Below are 26,308 nucleotides of genomic sequence, written 5' to 3'. Positions count from 1 at the left end.
TTAGAAAGATGTTGTAAATTTCCTATAAATTCTGCTAACTTCTCCTTCCTCCCTTGGGTTCTATTGGTAATTTCCCTCATCACTTGCTCTTCGTCCCACTCTTCGACGAATCTCTGTTTAAATCGTCGTTGAAAGTCATTCCAGTCTTTGATGTACTCCTCCGTGGCCGCATACCAGTGGTAAGCGGTATCTCGAAGAGTAAACGGCAAAACCTTCAAGATATCGCTATCCGAGGCATTAGTGCTGGCTCTGATGTTTCCCAACTTCTGGAGGTACTCTCTTGCCTTTGAATTGCCGTCTCCTCGAAATTCAAGCTTCCAACTCTGGAACGCCTTTATGCATCTTTGCGAGATCTCAGCTGAGCGTGACGAGCTCGTACGATGTCTCTTGGATTTAGATGCCAATTTTCTCGGAGCACTGGCCCTTCCTAACTCAGAGCTGATGCTCTGTCTATGTCCATCGTTCCCTGATGTATCGTCCGAGTCATCACTGCTGTCAGTAGATAACGACCCGCTCGTTACCTCCGACTCTGAAGAAGATGACAAAGTGGATGTTATTTCCCTCCGATACTTTTTCTTGGAACCCTTTCTCAAGTTCACTTCCTTATCGTTCTTCTCACTGCCCAATTTTTGTAAAATTCGGCTAATTTCATCCGTCAGGTTGTTGATCATCTCGTTCTGCTGTTGCAATTGACTCCGCAACTCCTTTATTTCCTCAGAGTTGCGGTCGCTCTGTACTGGTATCTCTTTCTGATTTGATTTCGCTTCCGAAGGCAGAATGCGCAGTTTTTCCTTTTCTCTGGTCAAATCTGACGCTTCTCTCCTTTCCCCCAACGGCGGAAAATCATATGAGTCCATCAGCGGCAGTTTGGGCTGAGGGCCTCCCGCTGCGTTTGCTGTAATGGTCTGAATGGGGTTCAGTTCCTCATTAATTTCTCCGTCGCTTGCGGCAACTTTCTCCGTCTCGATGTGCTTCTTTTTATGCCCCTTACTGCATGCTCCTTTCATTTTCCATCCTGCCTCTAGGTCTTCGTCCCAGTTTAAGGCGTGTAGAGCTCCTGAGAGGGTTACATCGTCAGGCTGCACATCCTCGTCTAATTCTTTGGACCATGGTGTTCCTAATCGTGGTTGTGCCAAAAGAAGCTTAGCCCGCAATAATCGCTCTTTGCGCACTAAGAGTGGCCCTACCAAGGAGTGTCCTTTACTTGACAACTCATTTTCCACCTCTTCTTCACTCATTTGCTTAATTATTTCAAATTCTGCCTTTACCGCTGAATGCCGTAGCAGTGCCCTCATATCTCTCTGATATCTCGCCAAAAATCCAGTGTCACCCTCCATTGTAAATTAGGAAGAAGAAAATTCTTAACCTATTGAATAATTAAAGGATTTGCCCCACTTAACCTTAAAATTCAAAAATTACAAACTCCACTTCCTCTTTTCAAAGGATCCTCTGCCACTCTGGGGATACGTGGCCATGCACGGAGCTCCCCTCACGCCAATAATAGTAGTTAATCTTCGAAACCAATCGTCCCTCCGCAACTTAACTGGAAACAAGTCGCCTCGGGAATGTTCACAGCTTTCATCCCACCCTCAACGCCAAGCAACCACTCAAAGCAACCGCACAAACCACATTCAAGGACAAAAGATTGAGTAGAAATTATAATCTCTTATTTACTGCTTCCCTCACAAAGAATTTTAAATTTTTTTAATTTCATGAAAATGTATACCGAAAAAAAAGGACTAATTTATAAATCAAATAGAAAAATTGTATACCGCTCGCGAAAGAGCTGTACGTAATAACTGGCGCTCACGCGATGTTAATCACGCATTGTTCCCACTCACACACACGCTATGCACACCATGCCGGTATCACTCCGCTTGCTCTCCTTCACACCATTGTTGCCTCGTCAAGGCCGACGCGACGCCATTTTGCACTCGCGCCTCATGCGCACTCTCGAAATATAATTGTCACTTTTCTCGCACAACAATAGAAAGGCTGCCCCACGTTGGGCGCCATTTGTGACGCGGTATTTAATTCATAGATAAATTTTCCCCGATACCGCGAGACAAGGGAGGCCGCGACTCTACTTGTTTTGAGGGCGCCAGGCTAGCCGCATGGCTAGCCGCAGAGTCACGCCGCTGGCTGTCACCTGGCCCATCACACTCCTCGTGCCAGGGGAGGGCTCGCTCACCTTTGATGTGCCCCGGGGTGGGCAGCGGCTCTTCAGCTGAAATCACGAGGGACGCAAGGAGGCGCATAAAAATGGACTACGACGAGTAAACTTCACAAGAACTATTTATTATCACAAGAAAAGGTGTGGGTGCTCCCAAGCAAACATGACGCGCGGTGCCGACGCCTGCTGGCCCATGATGTTGGGTGGCCGCTCGGCTGCCGCCGAAGATGGCCGCCTCGCTGTCGACTGCTGGCTCCCGATGTTCCGGTCAGGGCCTGCGGGGGGCCCACACGGCGAGGTCGGTTGCTGGCACGCGCACCCCCGGTGTTCGCAGGCTGTCGGTGACTCGACGATGATAGCACACGACCTTCTCTCTCGGACATCTCACAACGAACTCTCCTTACCACGTGTTGGCCGGCACTCTCCGTGCGCGGCGCGCTCCGCTCTTCTTTTTTCTTACATACATTGTCGGCGCCCACAGATAGCGCCCCGCCGTTCTACGGCTCGCGAGAGAGGCGCGCGTATTCGAACTGGGCAAGTGACGCTGCGCCAAGCGCAACGTCACAGGTTCAAAAAGAGGAGTGTATTGGGATGAAGGTTTGAGAATGTTACTATTCAGCAGTTTTTCAGGTTTCCCACTTTTTCTGACACGGTGAAGTAGCTGGTCGGTGTATTTTTATTTGGTGGGGGTGTTCTTGTAGAAACAAAAGCCACTGACAAAGTGAGAAGGGGATGAAGGATTTTGTATGTCATGGTTGGCGACAGTTTAAATAAATTTATTGTTGATAGTTGGTAAGTTTCGTTCAGATTGTTAAAATTATTTTTCTAGGTGTGAATGTTGATAGCTTGGAAAGTTATATTCCAGTCACAGGTAGATTAATTGAAAGATAATGTGAAAAAGAAGAAGAAAAAGACATGACAGTATGGTTTGAGTATTACTTTGATGAGAGAACTTATGTTCAAGTTAATCCATTATTAGATTGTCATATGCATGAGCTATAGTCATGCATATTAACTGCATTTTTCAAAGACCCTTCAAAAAGTAAGGTCTTGCATTGCTTATTATGGAAAAAGAAATGTATTCTCAACTTTGTTTAAACCTTAAGAAAGCCTGAAGATTGAAAGTTGCCTTGACAATCAATCATGTTTTTTATCCTTGTAAGCAGCTTCATAATACTTGAGTCATACCTTTCTCATGCCGCATCATAAAGCCAACTGACTACTGTTTTTGCACTTCCTCTCATCTGACTTGAATATGTCCTCCGAGGTGTTACTATGCAAGAGCCTCGGGGCACTCCCCTTACCTTTTCACAAAGTACCAGTCAGTATAAATGTCAGGTGAGATTCCACCGTTGACCTGTGAGTCATTTTTGGAAGGATTAAGGCATCTTTGCTTATCCAAGCAAGTGGGTGATTGGCAGGCCTCTGGTGCAGAGAGAAACCTCTCGTAAGCCCTGATAGTATGAGTGCATGCGACAAGCAGGGATCAATGCTGCTTAGTATATCCAAGCTGTAGAGTGTGTGATTATTTTGCTTTTATTATTATTATACTATGTGTGACTGATAGGCCAGTGGTGCAGAGGGAACCTCTTATAAGACCTGATTGAATGCTATATAGTACATCAAAGCTAGAGGGTAGGTGATTATTTTTCATTTGTTACAATTTTTAATTTTAATCCATTAGGTGTGATTATTGAACCCCTGACGGAGAGAGAAACCTCTTGTTAGCCCTGCTATAGTGTAAGTGCAAGCAACAAGTAAGGATGAATGCTGCTTAGTACATCCAAGCTAGATAGTTTGTAATCATTTTTGTTTTATTTTTATATTATGTGTGACTGATGGGCCACTGTTTCAGGGAAAATCTCTTGTAAGCCCTGATAGAATGTGATTCTTGAGACTATCAAGGATTTAGGCTATATAGCACATCCAAGCTAGAGGGTTGGTGATTACTTTTTATTTATTTTAATTTTAAATTTTATTTCACTAATAATAGTGTAATTAGTGGGCCCTCTATGGAGAGGGAAACCTCTTGTAAACCCTGTTAGATTGTGAGTTCATGCTACAAGCAAGGATCAATGCTATATGGTACATCAAATCCATAAAGTTTATAATTTTTTTTAATAATTACATTCCTTATGACTTACGGGCCAGTGGTGCAGAGGGAATTTCTCCTAAGCCCTGATTGAATGTAAGTGCTTGATACTAGCAGGGATATATGCTATATAATACATCCAAACATGAGAGTATGTAATTATTTTCCATTTGTAATAATTTTTCATTTTATTTCCCTTTGTGTGATTAGTGTGCCCCTGATGCAGAGAGAAATGTCTCATAACACCTTATAGAGTGTGAGTGCATCTGACTAGCAAGTATCAATTATATATAGCCCAAGCTAGATAGTGCGTGATTTATTTAGTCTTCCATTTCATCATTCTAACTGTTTACTGTTTCCAATAATTTCAATTATTTTTAGTTTATTTATTGTATTTCTTATTGTTTTATATTCAGTTATTTATTTTTATATTATTTATTGATTTACTTCTAATTTCCTCCACCCATCCTTTGCTCATTCATTAGAGTACGGCTGGGGTTGACTCTACTCGTTATATTTGGAGGTAATTGGTACTCTGAATTATTGGTAGCATATGAAATGAGGGTTCTCAGGATTATGCAAGAATATGATAAGTCCGCTGAGTACTATTTAAGAAGGTAAAATCATTATCAGAAAGTAAGAGGGAAAGATCTATGGTAGCAATTAAAGATAAGTTGTGTAAGATTATAGCTGACATAGAAAAGATCCAAGAGAATTGAAAGGAATAATGGGAAAACCTGTCTGTTAAAGAACTTCGGCCAACATGGTAACATACAGTTAGAACTTGACTCAGATAAAAAAAGCTAAGACAAAGAAAATATCCAAGAAACTTGGAAAGAATATACAAAGAACTGAATGGTTAAGAACTATGGTCACCAAGCTTAAGCATAGAAAAGTAAGATGACAGTGAAGAAGATGGCTTAGGTCCAGGCATATCCAATGATGACATAAAAAGGGCTTAATAGCAGATTAAGTTAAATAAGGTATTAAGGGTAGACAATATGTTTGCAGAATTACCAAAATTTTTTGGTAGATATGAGAATAATGGACTGATTTATATTGGCTGAGAGACTTTGTGATAAGTTTTAATTCCTTTCCAAACAAATTAAAGGTCACATCATATGAAGATTACAGAACAATAAGTTTGAAATACTTCCTATCTAAAGTGGTTCTTTGTATTGTCGATAAAAAGATAGATTCGGGCAAATAATTACTCAGGGGATTTTTAGTGTGGGTTCAGGAAAGGGAGAGGCATGCTGAATGCTTTTGAAGGAATGAGAACACTAATCAAGAAAAATTTAGATTACAATCAGTGTGTACCTATCTTTTTTGATTTCAAAAGCTCATTTGATAGAGTGAATTAAGATGAACTAATGAGTAAATGTAGAAAATAAGAAAAGATAGAATAAGCAGGAGGCTAATCATTAACCTGCATATATCTCAGACTTGGAAGGTGTAAGTGAAGAACAGAGGGTCATGTTGGGCAGTGCTAGGAAGAGATGTAAGGCAGGGTTGTGAATTATATCATAGCTATGGAATAAGAATCAAAATTAATCAAAAAAATTGTAGAATTTTGAAGAAAAGAAAAAAAAGGAGGGCAAAAACTAGTGTTTACTGATCTAGATTGTGTTCAGTACCAATACTGTCAATGCAGCAGTGAGGTAAGGAGAAAACCTGCACTAGGAAATGAGGCAATAACAAGGAAGGAGTTAATGTCAGGGATGTGGAGTAAAGATGTAAAGAAAAGACTGGTTCAAATTTGGTATAGGACATTTAGAGAAGTAGATTGAAGGCTTTTGAAATGAGGGTATATAAAAGGATAGAGAAAATGTAATTGACCAAATAGAAAACAAATCAGGAAGTGCTAGAGATTGTGGGCAAAGGTATAGGTTTGTCCAAAAATCCTATAAAGGCAGCAAAAATTGGAGGAAAGCCATATTGACTGGCAATAGGAGCCTAAAAACTGTAATAAAAGGGAGAATGCTAGTCAAGTGAGGAAAGGGCAGGAACAAGATAAGAATTTTGGATGGGGTAAAGGGAAAAAGTACTCAGAGATGAAGACTGAGATAATGTAAAGTTTGTCACTTGATTTTGTTTTGTTAGCAGTTGCAAAAATACCTATTTGGTAGTTATGTCCATCCATAATCTAACTTAACTGCTGACTACCTAAACAAAATAATAATGCATATGAAGTTAGCACTAGTTGGCAAAGTGCACAGCCTCAGTTGATGGGTTCTTAATATCTGTTCAATAAGGCTGAAGCCAAGTCTCAAGAGGCATTTCTGTTTCTCACATTTTATTTTTTTAAAGAAAAAGGTTTGAAGTTTTTTACTGTGTAGAGTTGTAAGCGGTTACTTCTTTTGTATTTCTTAACAGAACAGGCTGACACAACTTCCCAGCAAGTCTTTCATAATCTCTGCATATATCAATCATATCAGCCTAACCAATGCAAGTCAATTGTTTGAAGAAAAAAATTTTTTTTGAAGAGGTATCAGCTAAAATACTATTTTTATATATTAATATAATGTGTACAAGTTAACAATTCTTTAATCTTAATTTTTAAAATAATATGTTTTTAAAACATTTTTCATGCATATCCTGAAAATCTGTAATATTTTTTCTTTGATCTTGCAGGATCATTTGGCAAATGCAGAAGTAAATATGCCCTCTGAGGAGGAAGTGGAGATAAACGATGATTGTGATGCCGATATACCTCAGATGAAAGTAAGACTGGGAGAGAAGGTATTGCAGGAAGAAGGTAAGGAAAGCTGAAGGACTGTGCTATCCCTTCATCTTAGCTTATTTCTGGTGTAAAGAACTATTGGTGATTAACCCCTGCAGTACTTCTAATGTATTGTGAAAAACTGCATTAACTTTTGAAAATTGTATTAAATATAACTGAAAGGCCATTTAAAATATTATAATAAACTGCAAAAAAGATGATAATGTTATCATCAATTTGCAATTATTTATTAATGTATTTAGTATTATTTATATAGCTACTCAGACTAGATCTTTAATTAATTTTGCTGTGTTTTCAAGCCATGCCTTAATTTTGCTTGGTTATTCTGATTTTAGATGTTATCAGTTTAGAATTATAATGATTTAACCAAAATCAACCATTTTCCATTTCAATATCTTATGTTTTATCCTAAGTAAGATCTAAATATCATGTGAAAGATGTCAATGCCATTCATTTGTTGTTTTTACATGTCCATTATTTACAGTTAAACTATTTTCTTTGGTTTTTGATGTCTATTATTTCTTAGTAAAGTATTTCTTGCTTTTGTTTGAAACAACAGCAACTTTGACTCTGATGAAGGTAAAAGACAAAGTGCTAAAAGGCCTAATTCAGATCAGCAATAAGTGAAGACAGATGCTTTGTTCCTGGGATTTTATTGCAACTGACATTGCTAACATACATATTTAGACTGATGAGTATGTACAGGCAAGAGTAGATGTATGATTGTATAAATGTATGCACCTTTTTAATGAATATCTACTTATACTTCAAATCTTTCAGATAAACACCAAAAACAGGATGATGCAGGAGAAGATGCTTCATCCACTCAACTGAATGTGTGTAAAATTTGCAACAAGGTATTTGAACAAAGGGACCTTCTCAAAGATCATGTAATGCATGTGCACCTTAACAAGGTGATGCAATTCAAGTGTGATGTTTGTTTGGAGGTATTTAAGAGAAAACATGACCTTGCAAGTCATGTCAAATTAGTGCATGCTCTTAAGAAGATGCACCAATGTGATTTCTGCTCCAAAAACTTTCTAAATTTCAGTAAACTGAAAATTCACATGTCAACGCACACTGGGCAAAGGCCATTCAAATGTGCATTGTGTTCAAAAGTTTTAGCTGGAAAGATACTTTTACAGAGGCACATTCGGACACATACTGTAGAAAGGCCACACAGATGTGAGATCTGTTCCAAAACATTTATTACCAAGAGTCACTTAAAAAGGCACATGCTAACACACACTGGTGAAAAACAACACAAGTGTAATATTTGTTCCAAACCATTTGCTACAAGAAGTTGTCTAAAGGGTCATATGTTGACACATGCTGGCGAAAAGCCATACAAATGCAACATCTGTTCAAAGGCATTCTTTCAGAAAAGTCATCTAAAGTCACACATGATGATACATACTGGTGAAAAACCACACAAGTGTAAAGTCTGTTCAAAAGGATTCACTTCCAGAGGTAACCTAAATTTACACATGATTACACACACTGGTGAAAAGCCATACAAGTGTGACTTTTGTTCAAAAGCCTTTGCTTTTAGCGGTAATCAAAAGAAGCACATACTGACACACACTGGTGTAAGGCCTCACAAGTGCAAAATCTGTTCAAAAGCATTCACCCAGAGTGGTGGACTTAAGTCACACATAAAGACACACACCGGTGAAAGGCCACACCCGTGCAGCCTGTGTTCAAAAGCATTCATTATAAGTACTCAACTAAAGAGGCACATGTTGAAACACACGGGGGAAAAGCCATACAAGTGCAACATCTGTTCAAAAGCTTTCATCCAAAGTGTTGAACTAAAGTCACACATAAAGACACACACTGGTGAAAACCTGCACTCGTGCAGCCTGTGCTCAAAAGCATTTATTCTAAGTAGTCATCTAAAGAGGCACATGTTGACACACACTGGGGAGAAACCACACAAATGCAACATCTGCCCAAAAGCATTCACCCAGAATGGCGAACTGAAGGCACACATAATGACACACACTGGAGAAAAGCCTATCAAGTGCACAATGTGTTTGAAAGCATTCATTCAGAGTAGTCAACTAAAGAGGCACATGCTGACACACACTGGAGAAAAGCCACACAAGTGCCATATGTTTTCAAAGGCATTCATTCAGCGTAGTCGTCTAATATCGCACATGATGACACACTCTGCAAAATGATCATAAAAATGTAAGATATGTTAATACCTGGAGCATTGTGAATAGAAGAGTGCTTAGGCTACATAAAATTGTGTATTAAGTGCATTAAACTGCTGAGAATTATTTGTTATTCTTTAACTCTTCCCAAATATTCACTTGCACTCTGGAAAAACCAATTGTAAAACAAATTATAACTCTTTAACAGTGACATTGTCCTGTTTTATATAATTTTTTAAATAAAAAATAATTGATAAAGTTGAAAATCTCTGCATGATTATGGACATCATGATAACATTAATCTAAGAAGAAACCATATCAACCAGAATTATAATTTCATAATTGTTTACATGTTAATCTTCTAATTCATCATTAACTCAAACATACCTATATTTTTTTCAATTTTGGATCTTCTAAACGTTAAATCAATTTTAAGGCTTATATATATATATATATATATATATATATATTTCATCTATTTGTACATCAATCATGCTAGGATAGTTATTAATAAGTTCATTTCAGTACTATCTACTAAGTTCAGTTTGTACAAGCCAAAACACTTGCCTCATGCCTTTTTGCTTAGAAATATACCTGCTTTTTATTTCCTTGAGGAATACGATGATGAGATAAAGATATTGCAAAGTTGGTTGTCCAAGAGAAAAAAGAAATTTTATTGTCAACGAGACATTGGAATGTATGTTTTCTCTTCGGCCCTTTAGTAAGTGTGGAAAGCCTAAGGTGGGCTGGTTTCGATGTTTAGAATGTTGCTGAAGAAAAAATATGCAAAGTTGGGCATGGTTTGTTGACGAATGTTTATTGGTGCAGAATGAATTGTTGCATGATACCTATGAAAGTAAGATGAAACAAGGCATCTGTCTTTATCAAACAGTATTTGGTTAGGAGGAAGTAAAGGTATATTTACATAGATGCCCCTATGTTAATACTGGAATGCATTGAAGGTATTCCCTGGTTCTTGGTGGATGATCTTGGAGAATGCATTGCAGATGTCATCCTTAGGATTTTAAGAGTTTGGAGTACCTGGTTGTGCACAAAAATAGTGATTAGGACCCAGTTACATTCTGCTGAAGTTTTATTCACAGTAATGAGAAATTGAGGTATTTCAGTCCGGAACACCCTGTATTTATGGAAGAGCTGAAAAAAGGGGGGTCGATGAGAAATTTTACCTATCTAAACATTTTGAGCTAGATTACCTCATTTCTCCTATATAAATTATTCATTATAAGGGTTTGAATAACTGGGTTTGGAGATAAATTCCCTTTGCCAAACTGGAAGCATTTGATTTTGGTTTTCTTACTGCCAAAATACAGGCTTTAAAAACTTTGTTTATCTGCTGTTTTGATGCATTTTGTGCTGGACCAAAAGTTATTAATTTTATTAAATTGTAGCACAAAATAGATTTGCTTCCTCTTGAATCAGTTGAAATTTTGCAACAAAAATGTTTTGCACTTAGCTAATATCCATCTTTAATCACACTGCATTTAGTTTGGAGGAAATTAAGGTGTATCTATGTAAGTTCTAATGTATGTCAAGAATAGAACGCTGCAATTGCAATCCCCAGTTTTCTGTACAACTCTGGCGATTGTATTGCGGACTTCATTATAAAGAAAGTGGGTTGGGATGTTAGGACTTTAAAGGTTCTGTCTCTGCACCAAAATAGGCATTGGAACGATGTTACCTGTGGAATTTGCCTTTAGGATAAAGTGACATTGTAGTATTTCTGTCATGAGAACCATCTCTTGATGGAAGAAGGGGAAATAGAAGGACTACCTAGAAGGTTCACATATCTAGAAATTCAAAATTTTGGGTTCCGAATGGGATTGGATATAAAGGTGCTTTGCCAAACCAGATTTTACTATTTGGGTATCTTTGGCACTAAAACTGGTTTTCATTCAATGCTTTGATGAATGTTTTGTTTCTTGCTAGTGGTAGACTTGGGAGCCATATCCCATATTTTGTGAAAATTCATAGCAAAAAATGGATCAATTTCCTCTTGAATTGTTGAAACATTGCTGCTAAATTTGTTTGGACATTTTCTTGTAAATGGCTTTCGGCAAATGCAGCACTCTCCTTGCCCAGAGATTACCCATCCCTAATTCCTTGTAAAAGTCATTTTGCACCTTTTCTTATAATAAAAACATGGCCATTTGATGTTTTATGTATTGCTTCACCTTATGGCCATCCTTCGAGTGGATTATTTCCAAGGGGTATAAGATCATGTTTGAATTATGCTTCTTACTTTTGAATGGTTCATATTGAAGGAGTTGAGCCCTTTACATTCTGTTAACTTTGGATTAATTTCCTCAGGGAGCAATGCATCCATATTAAAGAATTCTAGGGCTGTAAGAAATTTAAGTTTATTCATTTCAACAGGAAATATATTATCCATGTACTGCAACAATATGTGTAAACAAACTACTTGTGAGATTTAGTTGAAACCGGTCTAAGGACATATGTATCCAGACAGAAACCCTAAATTTTTCTTGGTTTGGAATACCAACTATGGGCCAGGTACAGAATATTTCACCTTACCCAATTGTATCATTCCATTTTATATTCTTAGGAAATTCTTTATCTAAATGAGGTTTTTCCTCATTAAAGCAGCTGTATTCCTGCAATTCCATGGAAATAACAGATCATCCCTAATGAAGAAATTATATACATCACTTAAATTCCATAACAGCGCCTTGTTGAACTTGTGTTTCTAATGCATTAGAACTGGTCCAAATACTTCCATTTCTGAAAATATGCCAAGTGAATGAATTTTCCTTTTACCTGCAAATGGGTGATGAGGAGATATATCACCAGAAATGTTTCGGAAGATTAATATTATTTGTGTTCTACTAGCAAATCTGCATTAGCTATCAGCCTACTCTTTTTTATTGAATTACACATACATCTCAATAGATTCAAACAGTTTCCTAGAGAAAACTGAGGAGCAAAAAAACTTTTAAAAATGTGACCAATGAAATAATTTTAAAGTTCGCAAACTTATGATAGAATAACTCTTTACAGGAGTAGTGGGTACTGCAAATATATCATAAATATTTTCGGAATGTTCACATTATACACTTAAAGGCCATCTAATTGAAAATGCATCGCTGCCTTCATAGGTTAATAAAATTAATTTGAGTTGACAGGTGTAACCAGCTTTAAACAAATATCTTTTGAAAATAATACAACTGGGAAAAATCATATGATAGGGGTCTTCAATTACCATTTTAATTCTTATTTAGAAAGAAGTGTTGATCAAACAAGGTAACTGTGATTTAAGAGCCTTACTGATAGTATACATAGAATTTTGATGTAATATAAATAGCAATTAAAGTTTTGTGTACAATTTCTCCCTCAAAAAATGGCAATAGTGATTTTATATCCTCATTTTACATGAATTGTGTTACCTTTTATGTTATGTCAACACCACCAGTCATTCAAATATGGACTTAAGTTGGTTTCGGCAAGCAATTGTTTCAGATCAGTGGTAATGCCAGCCTGGACAGCATTTAATATAATCATTCTCATCAACAGTGAAGTCTTGACTAAATGAAGTACGTGTAAAAGAGAATCCTTAGAGATATTGTACATATTATTTTAAAATTGAATAAATAGAAATTGAAAAGTTTTGTGCAAAATTGCCATCTCCAAAAATCGCAGGTGAAATTTTATATTCTGATATTACCTGAATTGTATTACTTATTATAATGTTTCAACATAACCAGGCATTAAATTATGGACTAAGGTTTATTTCAGTAATTCATCGTTACAATATAGCTGTAATATAAGCCAATTTTTCCAATGAAAATCAGCATTTTCTCTCAAATCTCTTAACTATCAAAGAGTTAACAACATTTCAAACAGAATGATATGCTTAAAAATTTCAGGGTAGATGGGAAATACTAACACATATAATTATTATCGAAAATACAGTAACAAATGCGATTATATACATATATATGCACAACAAAACCCTATCAAAAACATTCACCTATGCGGAGAAAAACACACTAACCGTAATACTAGCACAAACATACAATAATGTACACTCATGTAGACATACTAACACATGCCAAAACCTACAAGCATGAGATGCCACACATCTGGGTGCTCCAGTCATTTAAACCTCCAAGATTGTATCATGTCCATTTTCAGTCATCACTTAAATATCCTCCTACCACCTTGTCAATTTCCTATTCCACCCATAGATCTTCTCCCCTCACAACTCCCCTAACCAAACTCTTCATTCTTTCCCCAATAACTACTTTCTTATAAATATATATATGAAAATACACATAAATATATATATATATACATATATATATATATATTTGTATGTATGTAGGTGTGGGTTGCTGTAGTCCAGTTGGTAGAGCATTGAACTGCTGCCAGAGGGTCCCAGGTTCGAGTCCCGGGTACCTGCAGTGCAGTTTTTGGTACCAGGTCTTCATGGGAAACCATAACCAGAGCAGAGAAAGGAACTGGCCCCCAATAGCCTCTTAAAACCCAGATAAGCCCTGAAATTGTATCTGCAGGGCTAGAGCCCATGTGGGTAGCTTCTGCTCCCTAATGCCCAGTGATTATTATGGGGTCTTGTGAATCCAGTCTGCTCAGCCTCAGATTTGGGGACCAAGTGGATATATAGGTGGCATAAGGATTTAGTTGGTCAGTTGGTCAAAAAGGTTCAGAGAGGAAGAGTGCCTCCAGTTCTCTTCATTGTTACTGGTGGTTACCCCATCACGCACATGTTAAACCAATTGACCTCACCAGTCTTCAGTCCGAGACATCTGGCGACAATCAAAGCATCCAGAAGTTAGACTTATATCTCATCCATAGCCAAGCATGTCTCCATCATCTCTTGAACCAAGGAATGTTACCAATACTGAGCATGGCGGAGCAGGATCACCTGCTTAAGCTCTAGCCCTGCAGACAGTATTTCAGTCCTTATCCCAAGAGATGCAGACCATTAGGCAATCAAAATCTATCCTGGTCAGTCAGCAAGACCAGTAACACTGCTACCACCAGCACCAAGGATGGCACTGGAGAAGATGTTCGTGGCACTACGCTCTGAAGGCCCGGACCCATTGATCACCCTACCAGAGGACAATGATGAGGTCCTCACCCTGTGCCATGAAGTTAAGAATGGCAGGAGTTCATATAAGCTGACCTGGCATGACCTGCACGAGTTTGATTTACTGGTAGCCATTGAGGCTGATTGAATGATGCTCCCGGGGACTGTAAAACATGTAGTATACAATTGAATCTGGGTACTTTCTATGGTCCAGGCACATGTCTGGGAAACAGCCATGTGATTGCAAGACATGTTGGGTAACACCCTGCTGCAGCTGCCTTCGAATACTATCCAGCGGCAGCCCACCATTGTAGTACAAGTACTATCACAACAACTATACCAGCTGGCAGGACAGCCCAGCAGACAAGCAAGAGCCAAGAATGTCTATATTCAGATATCAAGGCAGCCCTTTCAGGACAGAGGATAGTGCAGGAGCATACATTCCTCCTCTGCCAGGTTTGACAACTGAGCAAATGCCAGTGACCATGCTGTCATTCCCTGTGGTGCCAAGCCATCTGAACAAGATGGCTAATGAACCTGGGGTCCTTGTTGATTTCCTCAAAGGTTCCAGAGACCCCAAGGAGTAGGAGACAGACTCCTCATCTTCAGGTGACTCAATGGTAAATGAAACTGACCAACAGGAAATAGTGACAGGTACATAAAACACAGTGGGAGATAGTACCCTTGATATGGACCCATACCAAGTGACAAGCGTGTAGCAATTGCCACTGCAACTCTCCATGCATGAAATGCATGAAAATAACAAAGGCCAGAATTATAACTCAGAGCCAGACGAGGAACGGGAGCCAACAGAGCAGCTACTGTAACCAGGACCAGAAGTAGAAGGAAGCCCTTCCTTGTTATCATGGGCATATACCCATATAGATTTGCATCCCCCAGTTCGACCATTGGTTGGGGTGCCAACGTACTAACACCAGAAAGGAGAACCCTTTATCTTCCTGCCCACCCAGTCAACACTGGTGATCAATGCATATGTGACAATGCTGGTAAACAGGGCAATCCTGACATAGGAAAAGACAATGTGCACCTGAAAAAAAAAAAATTGAAAATTTGACTCTCTTCCATTTTTCATACCTTGCTAATAGGTGAATTTCACATAATTCAGGGTATGGCTTAATATTTGGTAAACTCTCGTTGACTACAAAATCAACCTTTCCTGTTGGTGGTTTATGAGGAGAAGAGTTATATCCTCAGCTAATGCAATAAGGGTTAGGAAGGGCCAGGAGGGGACATGGTTTATTTTGCTTCATGCAAAATATGTATGTTGAGTAGTGACATGGCATTTGTTAGTCATATGCATCAAATAACAGCATTTAAGATAAAAGAGTTATACAGAGTTAAAAGAGTTTTACATTAGCCACATGAAAAAAATGTATGGTCACTATTAATGACAAAAAAGTGAAGATTTAGTTGAAATAATTCAACAACAATGAATTGCAGTCTTAACAAATATTATTTCCCAAAGTTAATTATTTAAGTCTCTGATATTAATTAGGTTTTCTACTGCTGCTCAGTTTTCCATTAGCTCAAAAGGTTTGTCGGTGTCATACTATTTTTTCAAAATTTTTATCATCTGCCTTTTTTAAATTACCATTGCTGTCCGCCATTTTTATATTGACTTAGTTTTCTGGTGAGATTGAAAAAAGATTGCTGATGATACAACTGCCAGTGATGCTGAAGAAAGTAAGACTGTGAATGTCCGGAATGATGTGATCCTTGTGAATGAGGAGGTTGACACTTGTATCAGTTGCTCTGCTGCTCCAGAAATGGATGTAGAATTGCAAATCAAATCAATGCAAGGTGACAGGCCCAGCAATGATAAAGCAGAGAATTTGGTGAGTGTTTATATTGATGTTGCTTGCATAGTTAGCAATCTGTGCTTTGAAATCAGTATTGTTCACAGTTGAACCACTATTTGAATTTTAATTATTTTCCCTCTTAATATGTATTTTCACTTTCTATTTTTTTATCCTATCACCTCACTTGAGTTATTGTGACCATTGATGACTAAAGTTTATATACCTCTGTTTGCAGTAGTGGTTAGGAGAATGTAAACTATTCTATGAGTCATTATAACTATGGAAGTATGAAAACATCTTTGCAGCTGTAATGCTTTTCTGTGATCTTGCAGAACCCTTTAAATAATGGAGAACTCTGCTGGTCTTTAAATTAAGAATTGAAAATTATGGATGAGTGTGTAATTAAGATTCCTTGGGATGAAGGATGCCTGGGAAAGGATCAGTTGCTGGAACTAGTTAAGATGGTCTCACCACTGTTGTAGGTACACTTTTTCAGCATGAAAAGCGTTTTCACTGACCTCAGTGTTTCCTTTTTAGTTATTATGAACCATCAGTTGAGATGTACCAAGTATATGTAAAATCAAAATGCAAATAACTTTTTTCAGTTGGAAATTTATAAATGCCATTTCATTATCTTTGGCTATCATTTTATTCACTTTTTTGAGAGTTAATTTTGGTATAAAGGCAGTTTCCTTCTTAGAGTTTAGTCTGCAAACCATGCCATTTTGTTGGTGCTTTGGGCTGAAACCATCGGATTGACCTGAAATCGGACTTTATCATTTCTACCTCCCTAAAATGTTTTGCAGCGTTTCCTTCTCCATCTACCAATTGCAATTACTCATTTGTATTCCTTTCTGTCCGCTTTACCTTCTAAAAACCCACACTTCAAAAGTATTTCAATGATTATATTTCTGAGCGACATGAAATCAAAGTTGAATTATCCAGTAACTAAAATTATTAAAGGCCTGTTATGTCATGAGGTTCACTGCCTGAAGTGCCAGCAATGCCCTGCCTTCTATATTGTACAATATACCACAACCCTTAATATTAGAATCAATAATTACATCTTGACTCAGTCTAGAATTTTTCTCATTGGGATACTTTCAATCACAAAAAAAGATCCAGAACACTCTAATTCCTTTGATAAATGGTATAAAAAACCATAAACACAGTAATCAACCCTAAGGTCGGTTTAGTAGGTGACGGGGTTTAGAGATCACACAGTACTAAGCCCTATACAGCATGTGAAGATTCACACCTCAGGGTAGGGAGGCCAGTGGCTTCCCCTTTGCAAGTTATGGTTTCCAAGGGAGACCTGGTACCCAAACAATCATTTTAGCTTGAGTGGAGCTGCGGGTGCCCAGAGTGCCTTGCCTGGAAATCAAACCTGGGACCCTCTGGTCAGCAGTCCAATGCTCTAACCATTGGACTTTCACGATCCACAATAAATACTATAATATCTCCATTTTAATATCCCTCTCATCCTTAGACCCTAAATTTAAACTTAAAATAACAGAGGTGACTCCTTGATTCTTCAAATACCCAGGTGTTAATGTTAGTTATAAATTATCTCAATCATAACTGCTGTTCAACTTCTATCTGCAGAAGGAATTAATGCAACTTTGGAAGGCACATGTCATTGTAAATAGATATTAAGTAAATACCTATTCATGAGCATATGGCCACCATTGAACATTCAATTCTTTCAGGGACATATAGTGCCTTGGGAGAAGACTTATGGAATACATTAGAATGCAGATAATTGACTGATACCTGGGCTCATGTCTGTTTGAATAACTTTGCCTTATCTACTCTTGAAATCATTAAATTGATATTAAAAATGTATTCATTTATTGTAATTTACCTGTCAATTTTAATGAAAAGTTCTCTTTGATTTTGTGAAATATTGTCTTTACTGTGTAATTATTTTACACAACAGCAAACTAATATATGGTTATTCATTGAATAAATATTTGATGGATAATAAGTCTATTATTATTAATATATTCTAGGAGAAGTCATGTTAAATTGATTTGTGAGGATAATTTTGTTAAACTGTACTGTTTCCTTCCATTGCAAGTGTTTTCAACTTGCTTCCAAAGTTGTAGTTGATGGGTCACTTAGCTTGTTTATAGAGAGGAACTGTTGGAACCTAAATGATCAGTAAGAAAATTGTGTCATTTGAGTTTGATTTCATTATGGATTATTTTAAATATTCTTATCTCAGTACCTTTTTTTTCTTCGATAAATTTATTTCTTTGAAAGTGGGAAATGTCCTTCCATTTCCTTTTTCCTGTTTTTAGATGGCATCATGACTTATTTATTTGAAATGGAGGGTGAAATTGCATAACCACTGGAAGAAAACTGTAGAATATAAACAGAAATTGGAGGTTTTAAACAGTGCCTTTGCACACAATGCAGGTTTGCAAGCCTGAGTGAAGGACCTGGAGGCTCAACTCCAGTAGAAGGTGACCACAAAAAGGAAACTACAAGTGGGAGTGAAGTATTTGTCTGAGAATTTAGAATGGGAATGCCATCAGAATAAGTAGCTTGCCCTGGAGAACTAAGTGTTGAAGTTGAAAATTAATGAGAACAGTAAGCTAATGGCATCCTACTCTGGGCAATTGGACATGTCATCACCTATGACTTGCTCTATGATGGCATCCTCTAGTCCTAGCAGCGATCCTCGTGGTATTTCCCCAATGGCAATTGGGCTTGGAAGCCCTGATTGACCACCCAACTTCATGTTTCTAAGGTTTTCAACTCGACTATCACCAAAATCCTCATTTTCTGATATAAGCAGGACAATTAAGCTAGAGGAGGAAGGGGAAGATATGGAGGACGATGAAGAGGAAGAGGAGACAAAGGTGGGAAGAGGTGAGGCCATCTGCCATCTCCAGCACCATACCTCCCCCCTCAACCTCCTGGGAGCTGACTTACCTGGCCAACTCTCCCTCTCTTACCTTGCCCACATCCACTAATCCCAGCAGCAGGGTGTTCCACAAAGGGATCCTGCCTTTATCCCCATCAGAAGCCACCCCCAGATGGGCCTCTACTTCGGTCCTCCTTGCCAAGTAGACTCGTCCCAAGAGGGGTAAGCTGGCCGGGATGGTCTAAACCTCGTCCCTTTTCACCGGACACTGCCCCGTGGTGACCTCGTCAGGGGGGTGACATCACTACTGTTATAATTACCAGCTGAGGTCCGTGAATTGCCCATCCAACTTACTTATCTCCTTCACCAGGTACACTGTGTCCACAGACTCAGTTTCTTGATGCAGAAGAGGCATCTGCTGCAGCTGGTGCCTGTCTGGCAAGCTTAAGGTCTGGAGGGGTACCAGGGTGCCTGTTCCCCCCAAGGTGCCTTCCCAGGAGGAAGTGCCCCAGCCAGGAAGGTGGCTGATGGGGGTCAAAAGGGAGAGGGTGGAGGACGGTCAGGATAGGGACATGGGCTGCTCTCACCTCTCTGAGGAGGATCTACCGGCACTGCTGTCCAAGCCACCCATGCCCTAAAAAAGAACAGGAGCCATTTACCTTTCTGTGAGTTCAGTGACCACTTTTCTGACCAATTGCCTTCCAAGTTCCAGATGTACAGAATGAGCCTCAACTGCTCTAGCATGGAGATCTTGCTGGGGATACTGAAAAAGACCCCTGGCGCAACCACTCCCGAATAGCCAGGGCCCTTCCAAGGGTGGGCCAGGGGATGGAATGGCCCACAATGTTAAGATTCACCACTACCACCTGAGGCACGTGCTGTCCTTCCTGTGTACCCACCCGCACCTCTGCATCAAGGAGTCAGCCAGAGAGATGATGATCTCTGACGAGACACAGGGCAAGTTGGAGGAGAGGAGGAGGAAAAGAGGGGAAATGGGAAGTTGCTAGAGGACTGTGTGAAAGTGATGAGAATCTTCTCATCAACTCCATACCAGTAGTACCAGCAGGATCCCCAGCAGTGCCAGGTCATCATCTGCTGAGGCGGCAGTCAGGTCAGAGGTCATTCATGTTGAGGAGCAAAGGTATAAAGGGAATAATGAGATATAGAGGTACACCAGGATGAACCCACCCCTGGCACCAACTTGCTCAAGTTGGGTAAGGAGCAGCTCCTGCCTTCTTCTACACTGGACTCTAGCCACTTGGCCCATATGAACTCCTCCAAACTTCAAGCTCCTCAGCTGTTCTGAGGAGCTTGAACTAATGCCTTCATAATCATAGGTGTGAAAGAGACGGGCAGAAGTATGTCCTACCGTTTCCAGGTAAATTGGTTTCTTAAAACAATAGGGCTTATATCAAAGAGAAGAAAAAATGACATACCATCCATTCAAAGAAGATTCAAAATTGTGTTTAGAGGACAAGAGGGAGAGAGAGATGGAGGGGGTGAATTTCCTTCCCAAGGTTTATCCCAGCATCTTCTCAAACCCCTTCCTCTGCCTTCCTCAAACCAAGGCTTCCCAGTAAATAATCTTTTTTTCTAGGTCAATATATGCTACTTTTTTTCCTTTGAATCACATGCATAAGGTGAATAAATATTCCATCTAAATAACATGTCATTAAAGTAGTAATCATTTATTTAAAAACCTGTGTGGCTATGTCTTAGATGGACTCTGGCATTACAAAATAATGAGCCCTGAAACCTTGATATTCTTGATATTATATTTAAGGATGGACAAAATGGTGAATGAAAATGTTTATAAAAGCATAGTTTTCATAGACCTATGAACTGATAAATTATTATCGGTATAAGTGCACATATGAACGACACCCTTGACCATCATTCTGGTCTACATGCCAAGAATCATTACCAGAAATTAATTGATAGGATTTACTACCTTTGCAGGACATAATAAATAATGAGTTCATGCAGGAAAATAGGAGAGTAACATTTGTAACATATGATAGTGATATAAGATTGGAATAAGATATAAGGCAGAGTAGACATGGTGATTAGGTCCAAGACCACAGCTTGTGGAATCACCACATGAAGAAAGGCATTGAGTTCTGCAGGTTAAAGATGAGGATTGGCTATTACTTATTCCTTATTATGACACTAAAAACATAGGTATGCACGAAAATTGCCAGGTGACTCAGATAGGACTTAGTTAGATAATTAATACTGAGATTGAAGTAGAATCAAGCATTAAAAATTAGATAATAAATTAACACGAATGAAAATAGAGTAAAAAGAATTGTAAAAATGCTGTCTGAGGCTGTGGAAAGTCTAAATGTAAGGGAGGAATCGGTGCACTATATAGTAATGCAGACTGATTGTCATTTGTCCAATGTCTTTGGCTTCCTGCTCCTATTATACTTTCAGGGAGAGATTACTAGGAAGGAAGAGGGGGTGAAGAATTGAATCAATTTGTACAAGTGCGTTAAATAATAAATTTATTTTCCACGTGAATGTGCATTATTTTATGCTGGAGTATGGATGATCAGTTACCATATTACCTGCCTCTTCATTGACTGACCAATGACTGTTACCTTTCAGTATTGATGCAACAATGGATGAATGAATATCCCCTACTGGAGAAGTAGATTATCTAATGGCAATGTCAACCTCCCCTTTAAAAATGATCATGTCATCTGGGATGCCACAGCCCTCTTGTCAATAGAATCACTGTCAATCAAGTCGTCAGAATACTCTTTCTCAGTTTCACCAGGAATGTATTACAAAGCATTAAAATGCCATAATTCATTAACATCCTAACTTCACAATTTCAAAATAAGAGTATCAAGGAAACAAATCCCTGTCAAAACTCGTTCATATATTTTTAATGAGAATCAAGAAGGACTCACTCATTTTGCAAAAAGAGTAACAATTTTACCGAAAGGCAATTAAATTGCTTACATCAACTATTCATAAAAGAGATTACATATTATTTCATTGTAGTATAAAATTTAAATGTAAGTTTTGGCAGGGACACCAAAATAGAAATCTATTGTATTTTATTAATCTTGCCAAAGAATGACATCAGCCAAATATGTAATTAGTTAAATAATAAACAGAGGTAAATCATTTTTAGAAAAAAGGGAACCACTGCCAAGATGCAGTGCGAGGATATGGAATGTATAAAGAGTTAGGGTGACATTGTTGCAGTATACAGGAAGGCAGATTAATTTTTATTTGTCCAAAGTCATCGGCTTGATACTATTTTTGGACTAAATAAATATATGATGAAAACTTCTTAAAAGATTAAGAAGGGCTGACAACATTATTCACCAAAAAAGTCAATTTTTAGCTCACTGTGCAAGTGTTTATTTGTCATTCGCCTTGGAAAGTCAATGAAACATTGAATTTTCTTCTTGACTTTTGAAAAAATCAAAACCATCTATCTTGATTAATTGTCCATAAAATTAAACTCTAATTTCAATGTTAAAATTATTCCATCCTGAAAAAGTGGTATTTTCGATAACATTCAAATGACTGCGCTTCTTCGCAGAGACGATAAAATGCTTTTCCCACATATTAATCAAGGAACATGTCAGGAAATATTAATTTTTAGCCAAATTTGTCTTCGTTATTAATATCTATCATATTATTAGATACAACTGACCTCTTCTCGATTGGTTATTAGGTATTTCCTTGAAGGATAGCTTCCCCTCTTGGATGCGATTATACAAAACAAACACATCACTCGGCACATTGACGTTAAAGCAGCCGGAATTCCGTAACCTTCTCCATGCAGGGAGAACACACCAACCAGGGATAATATGCATCATCCACAACCTAATAGACTATGCTTTAACCATGTATTAACACCAGACTGCACGTAACTCCTCTCGCCTAAACTTCAATTTACATTTAGACAACAGTGTTCGGAGTATATAAACCTAATACCAATTCATTTAAGATATCTCACAAACAACATTTTTGAAACACAAAAAGCAGACAACTGAACTTACTTTGGCATGTATTAAATCCTCTATCGCAAGTTCCAACATTTTTTGGAATTTACTATTGTCGCCGAAAATATTGATCAACAGACTGCGACTGTTTAAGCACAATCTGCAGACTTCAAATTCGTGTTTATCGCATATTATGAAGGTTTCAGAGTGCACCGAATGATTTACTGGACAATCTTACGCTAGAAAAATAATGCAATATGTCAACATTTATTGAACTAGCATTACAATTTATTAAAACAGCCGATGAAAAGAAGTAAACAAGGTTATAGCAGGAAATTCGCATATCGTCCGTCAACTGTTACACTAATTTTAAAAGTGAGGTTATGCATTGATATGGAAATAAATTGTCTAATTCCGATCCCAAATATTTTGGGCTATTTCAATGTAATCTAGTAATTGGGTAAACGAAAAAAATCAAACCTTTTATACATGTTTATTAGGCGATGAAGCATGACAGGCATTCTTTGATATAAAGTTGAAAACAAAAAAAATAATTACGTCGTAAATGTTCCGTTCATTTATTCGACAGATCTGGGAAATTTCTTAAACCCATAATTTAAAGAGCTAGCGAAATAGACTTATGAACTTACTTTAACATCTATTAAATCCTCTATTTTCTTTTCCAGCATGAATTGTAAATTAGCCTTCTCGCCGAAACATTAATGAACACTTCACGACTGTTCAAACACTCTCTGCATAGTTAAAATTCGGCTTTATCGGAAATGCTGATCGTGTTCATGTCTGCAGAAAAATTGACCTAAAAACAAAATATAGAAGTACAAAGCCGTTTTTCAAACATGACTTCACACAGCATTTCAAGTCTTCAACATAGCAATAACACACAAAATACGTAATTCGTCTGCTGGCCACTTGCATTTCGTACTTCATTTGTTACGAAGTTGTTTTGAATGGAAAGGGAATGGGTTTGTTGTTAGAAGAGAGGATCTTATTCCAGATCACACATATGAAAACCTTTCTCGCGAATTCTCAGCTTTAATTCAAGATTGAGTCATAGAAAATCGGGATCCGCCTTTCTTAAGATATTTATGAGCTTTTGTAGTATCCATGAAATATCCATTTGAATAGACATAGAGATAAATGAAGGAAAACATTTCTGTTCCGTTCTTTTAATTTCAAAGATCCGTGTCAAATGATTTACAATAAGCATTGTTTACGATGCAAACATTCAAGATTAACCAATAATACAGGCATCTAACAGCCGTCGTAAGCCTAGAGTAAATAAATTATATTATAAGTTCTACTGTCCCGTATTTTTCATTCGCTTTCTTTAAGAATACTCAACAAAATATATTATTCGATAGTTGGCGTCCCCGTTTCTGATATTCGAAAAATGTTATGACCTATATTCCAATATAGACGAATGACTTCATGCTAATATTATTTATGGATTCATTAACCTGAGGTAAATTTATTTAAATTCATTCGGATATGATCATACATACTTATCTAAAATATATACGTTTTTAGGTGAATATTACATTGTCATACTCATGAAATCAGTCTCACTTGATGAATTGCTGTACTAGTTATAAACTAGTAATGGGCATAGGAAAATCTGGGAGGTAGAGTATCTTAATATTATATGATAGAGCTATTATACTATTATCCTGAACTTATGGAAAAATCTGATCGTATGAAATGTATGATAACGAGCACCTACCTTTGATTATAGGGAAGTGGTTGGGAATAGTACCTAAGCATTACTACCTTGATCAAAAAGTTCCCGGAATAACCACCGTGTGGTGCTCCCATCGTTCCAATTTGAGTTCTGTTTTTTTGTTAAATTGGTGCGTCTGTTGTTGATATTCCCTTTAAATCGTAGTGTCATAACTTGACATTTGCAAAAGTTACGTAGCCAAGAGTACATCTATCTCTGTGTGTGTTGGCGATTTTTTACAATTGCAGAAATGGATTTAAATTTGCAACAACGAACTTGTATTAAATTTTGCGTAAAAAACGGATTTAGTGGCGCACGGACGTTGGAAATGTTGGAAAAGTGTTTCGGCAACGATTCTCTAAAAAAACGGTCGTTTACCAGTGGCACGAGCGGTTCAGAAGTGGTCGTGAGGCAATCGAAGATGATGAACGCAGTGGCAGACCATCGACATCGAAAGTCGGTGAAAAAATTGATAAAGTAAAAGAAATGTTGGTCAATAACAGCAAATTAACCATCAGAGAAATAGCGGAGGACTTGAACATTGCCTATGGATCCGCCCAAGACATTGTGGTTAATGATTTGGGTTTCCGTCGTGTAGCAAAAGCAAAGTTGGTGCCAAAAGACCTCAATTTCATGCAAAAAAGAGACCGTGTTGACGTCGCAAAAGACATGATTTGCGAGGCTGAATCCGATCCCACATTCATCAAAAGGATCATTACTGGAGACGAGACGTGGGTTTATGAGTACGACACGCAATCCAGACATCAGGCAAGTGAATGGCGTTCACCAAATGAGCCGAGACCAAAAAAACCACGTCGTTTTCAGTCAAAAAAGAAGGCAATGCTGACGGTTTTCATGGATTACAACGGTGTAGTGCATCATGAATTTTTGCCAGAAGGCCAGACAGTAAACATAGAGTATTATTTGGGCGTTATGAGACGTTTGCGTGAAGCAATTCGCCGAAAGAGACCAGAAATGTGGGCAGAAAACTCGTGGGTTTTGCACCATGATAATGCACCGTCGCACAGTGCTATCATTATTCGTAATTTTTGACGAAAAATGCAACAAATACCATCCAACAGCCACCGAATTCACCTGATTTGGCTCCCTGTGACTTCTTTCTGTTCAATCGAGTTAAAAAACCATTACGGGGAACGCGTTTTAGCAGCCGAGAGGAAGTAATGAAAAATCGCAGGAAGCACTGATGGACATACCGAAAACCGAATATAAAAAATGTTTCTAGGATTGGTTCAAGCGCTGGCATAAGTGTGTTGCAGTCGATGGGGATTACTTTGAAGGGGACAATATAGATTTAGACGAATAAACTTGTATTTTTAATTTTCTGAATAAATTCCGGGAACTTTTTGATCAAGGTAGTATATCACAGATGAGAAAGAAAGCTATTTCACATACTGCCCATGTCTGAGACTGCTATCAGGTGCGAATGGGGAAAGAGGAGTCAATATGGGCAGTTTCTGGAGTATGAATATGGCATGCCGTCTGTTATATGACTCCCTGTCCTGCGAAACGTATGATGGGTATTCAATGGAGCCTTTTGTAATATTACTGTGGAGAAAAATGCAGTAGAATAAGAACACATGGATTAAAACGGACAGATATGGGCGAATTAAGGAGGAGTTTAAGGACTGTTTGGGAG

The 26,308-nt window shown here is 38.1% G+C and overlaps 1 protein-coding gene across 1 annotated transcript; it reads left to right on the top strand.

The window, feature by feature from the left end:
- The first annotated feature begins 6,646 nt into the window (after positions 1-6,646).
- LOC139691667 (zinc finger protein 664-like) lies at positions 6,647-13,999 on the top strand. Its single transcript, XM_071589511.1, has 5 exons — positions 6,647-6,753; positions 6,900-7,023; positions 7,789-7,943; positions 8,391-8,847; positions 13,788-13,999. Exons 1-5 carry the CDS (start codon positions 6,712-6,714, stop codon positions 13,997-13,999), a joined length of 990 nt encoding a protein of 329 aa, XP_071445612.1. The 5' UTR covers positions 6,647-6,711.
- The last annotated feature ends 12,309 nt before the right edge of the window (positions 14,000-26,308 follow it).

The sequence above is a fragment of the Hetaerina americana genome, unplaced genomic scaffold (genome assembly GCF_022747635.1).
Source record: "Hetaerina americana unplaced genomic scaffold, ioHetAmer1.1.p SCAF_39, whole genome shotgun sequence".
Lineage (NCBI taxonomy): Eukaryota > Metazoa > Arthropoda > Insecta > Odonata > Calopterygidae > Hetaerina > Hetaerina americana.
Note: the sequence above shows the minus strand (reverse complement) of the source record. Positions and strands in the feature narration are given on the sequence as shown.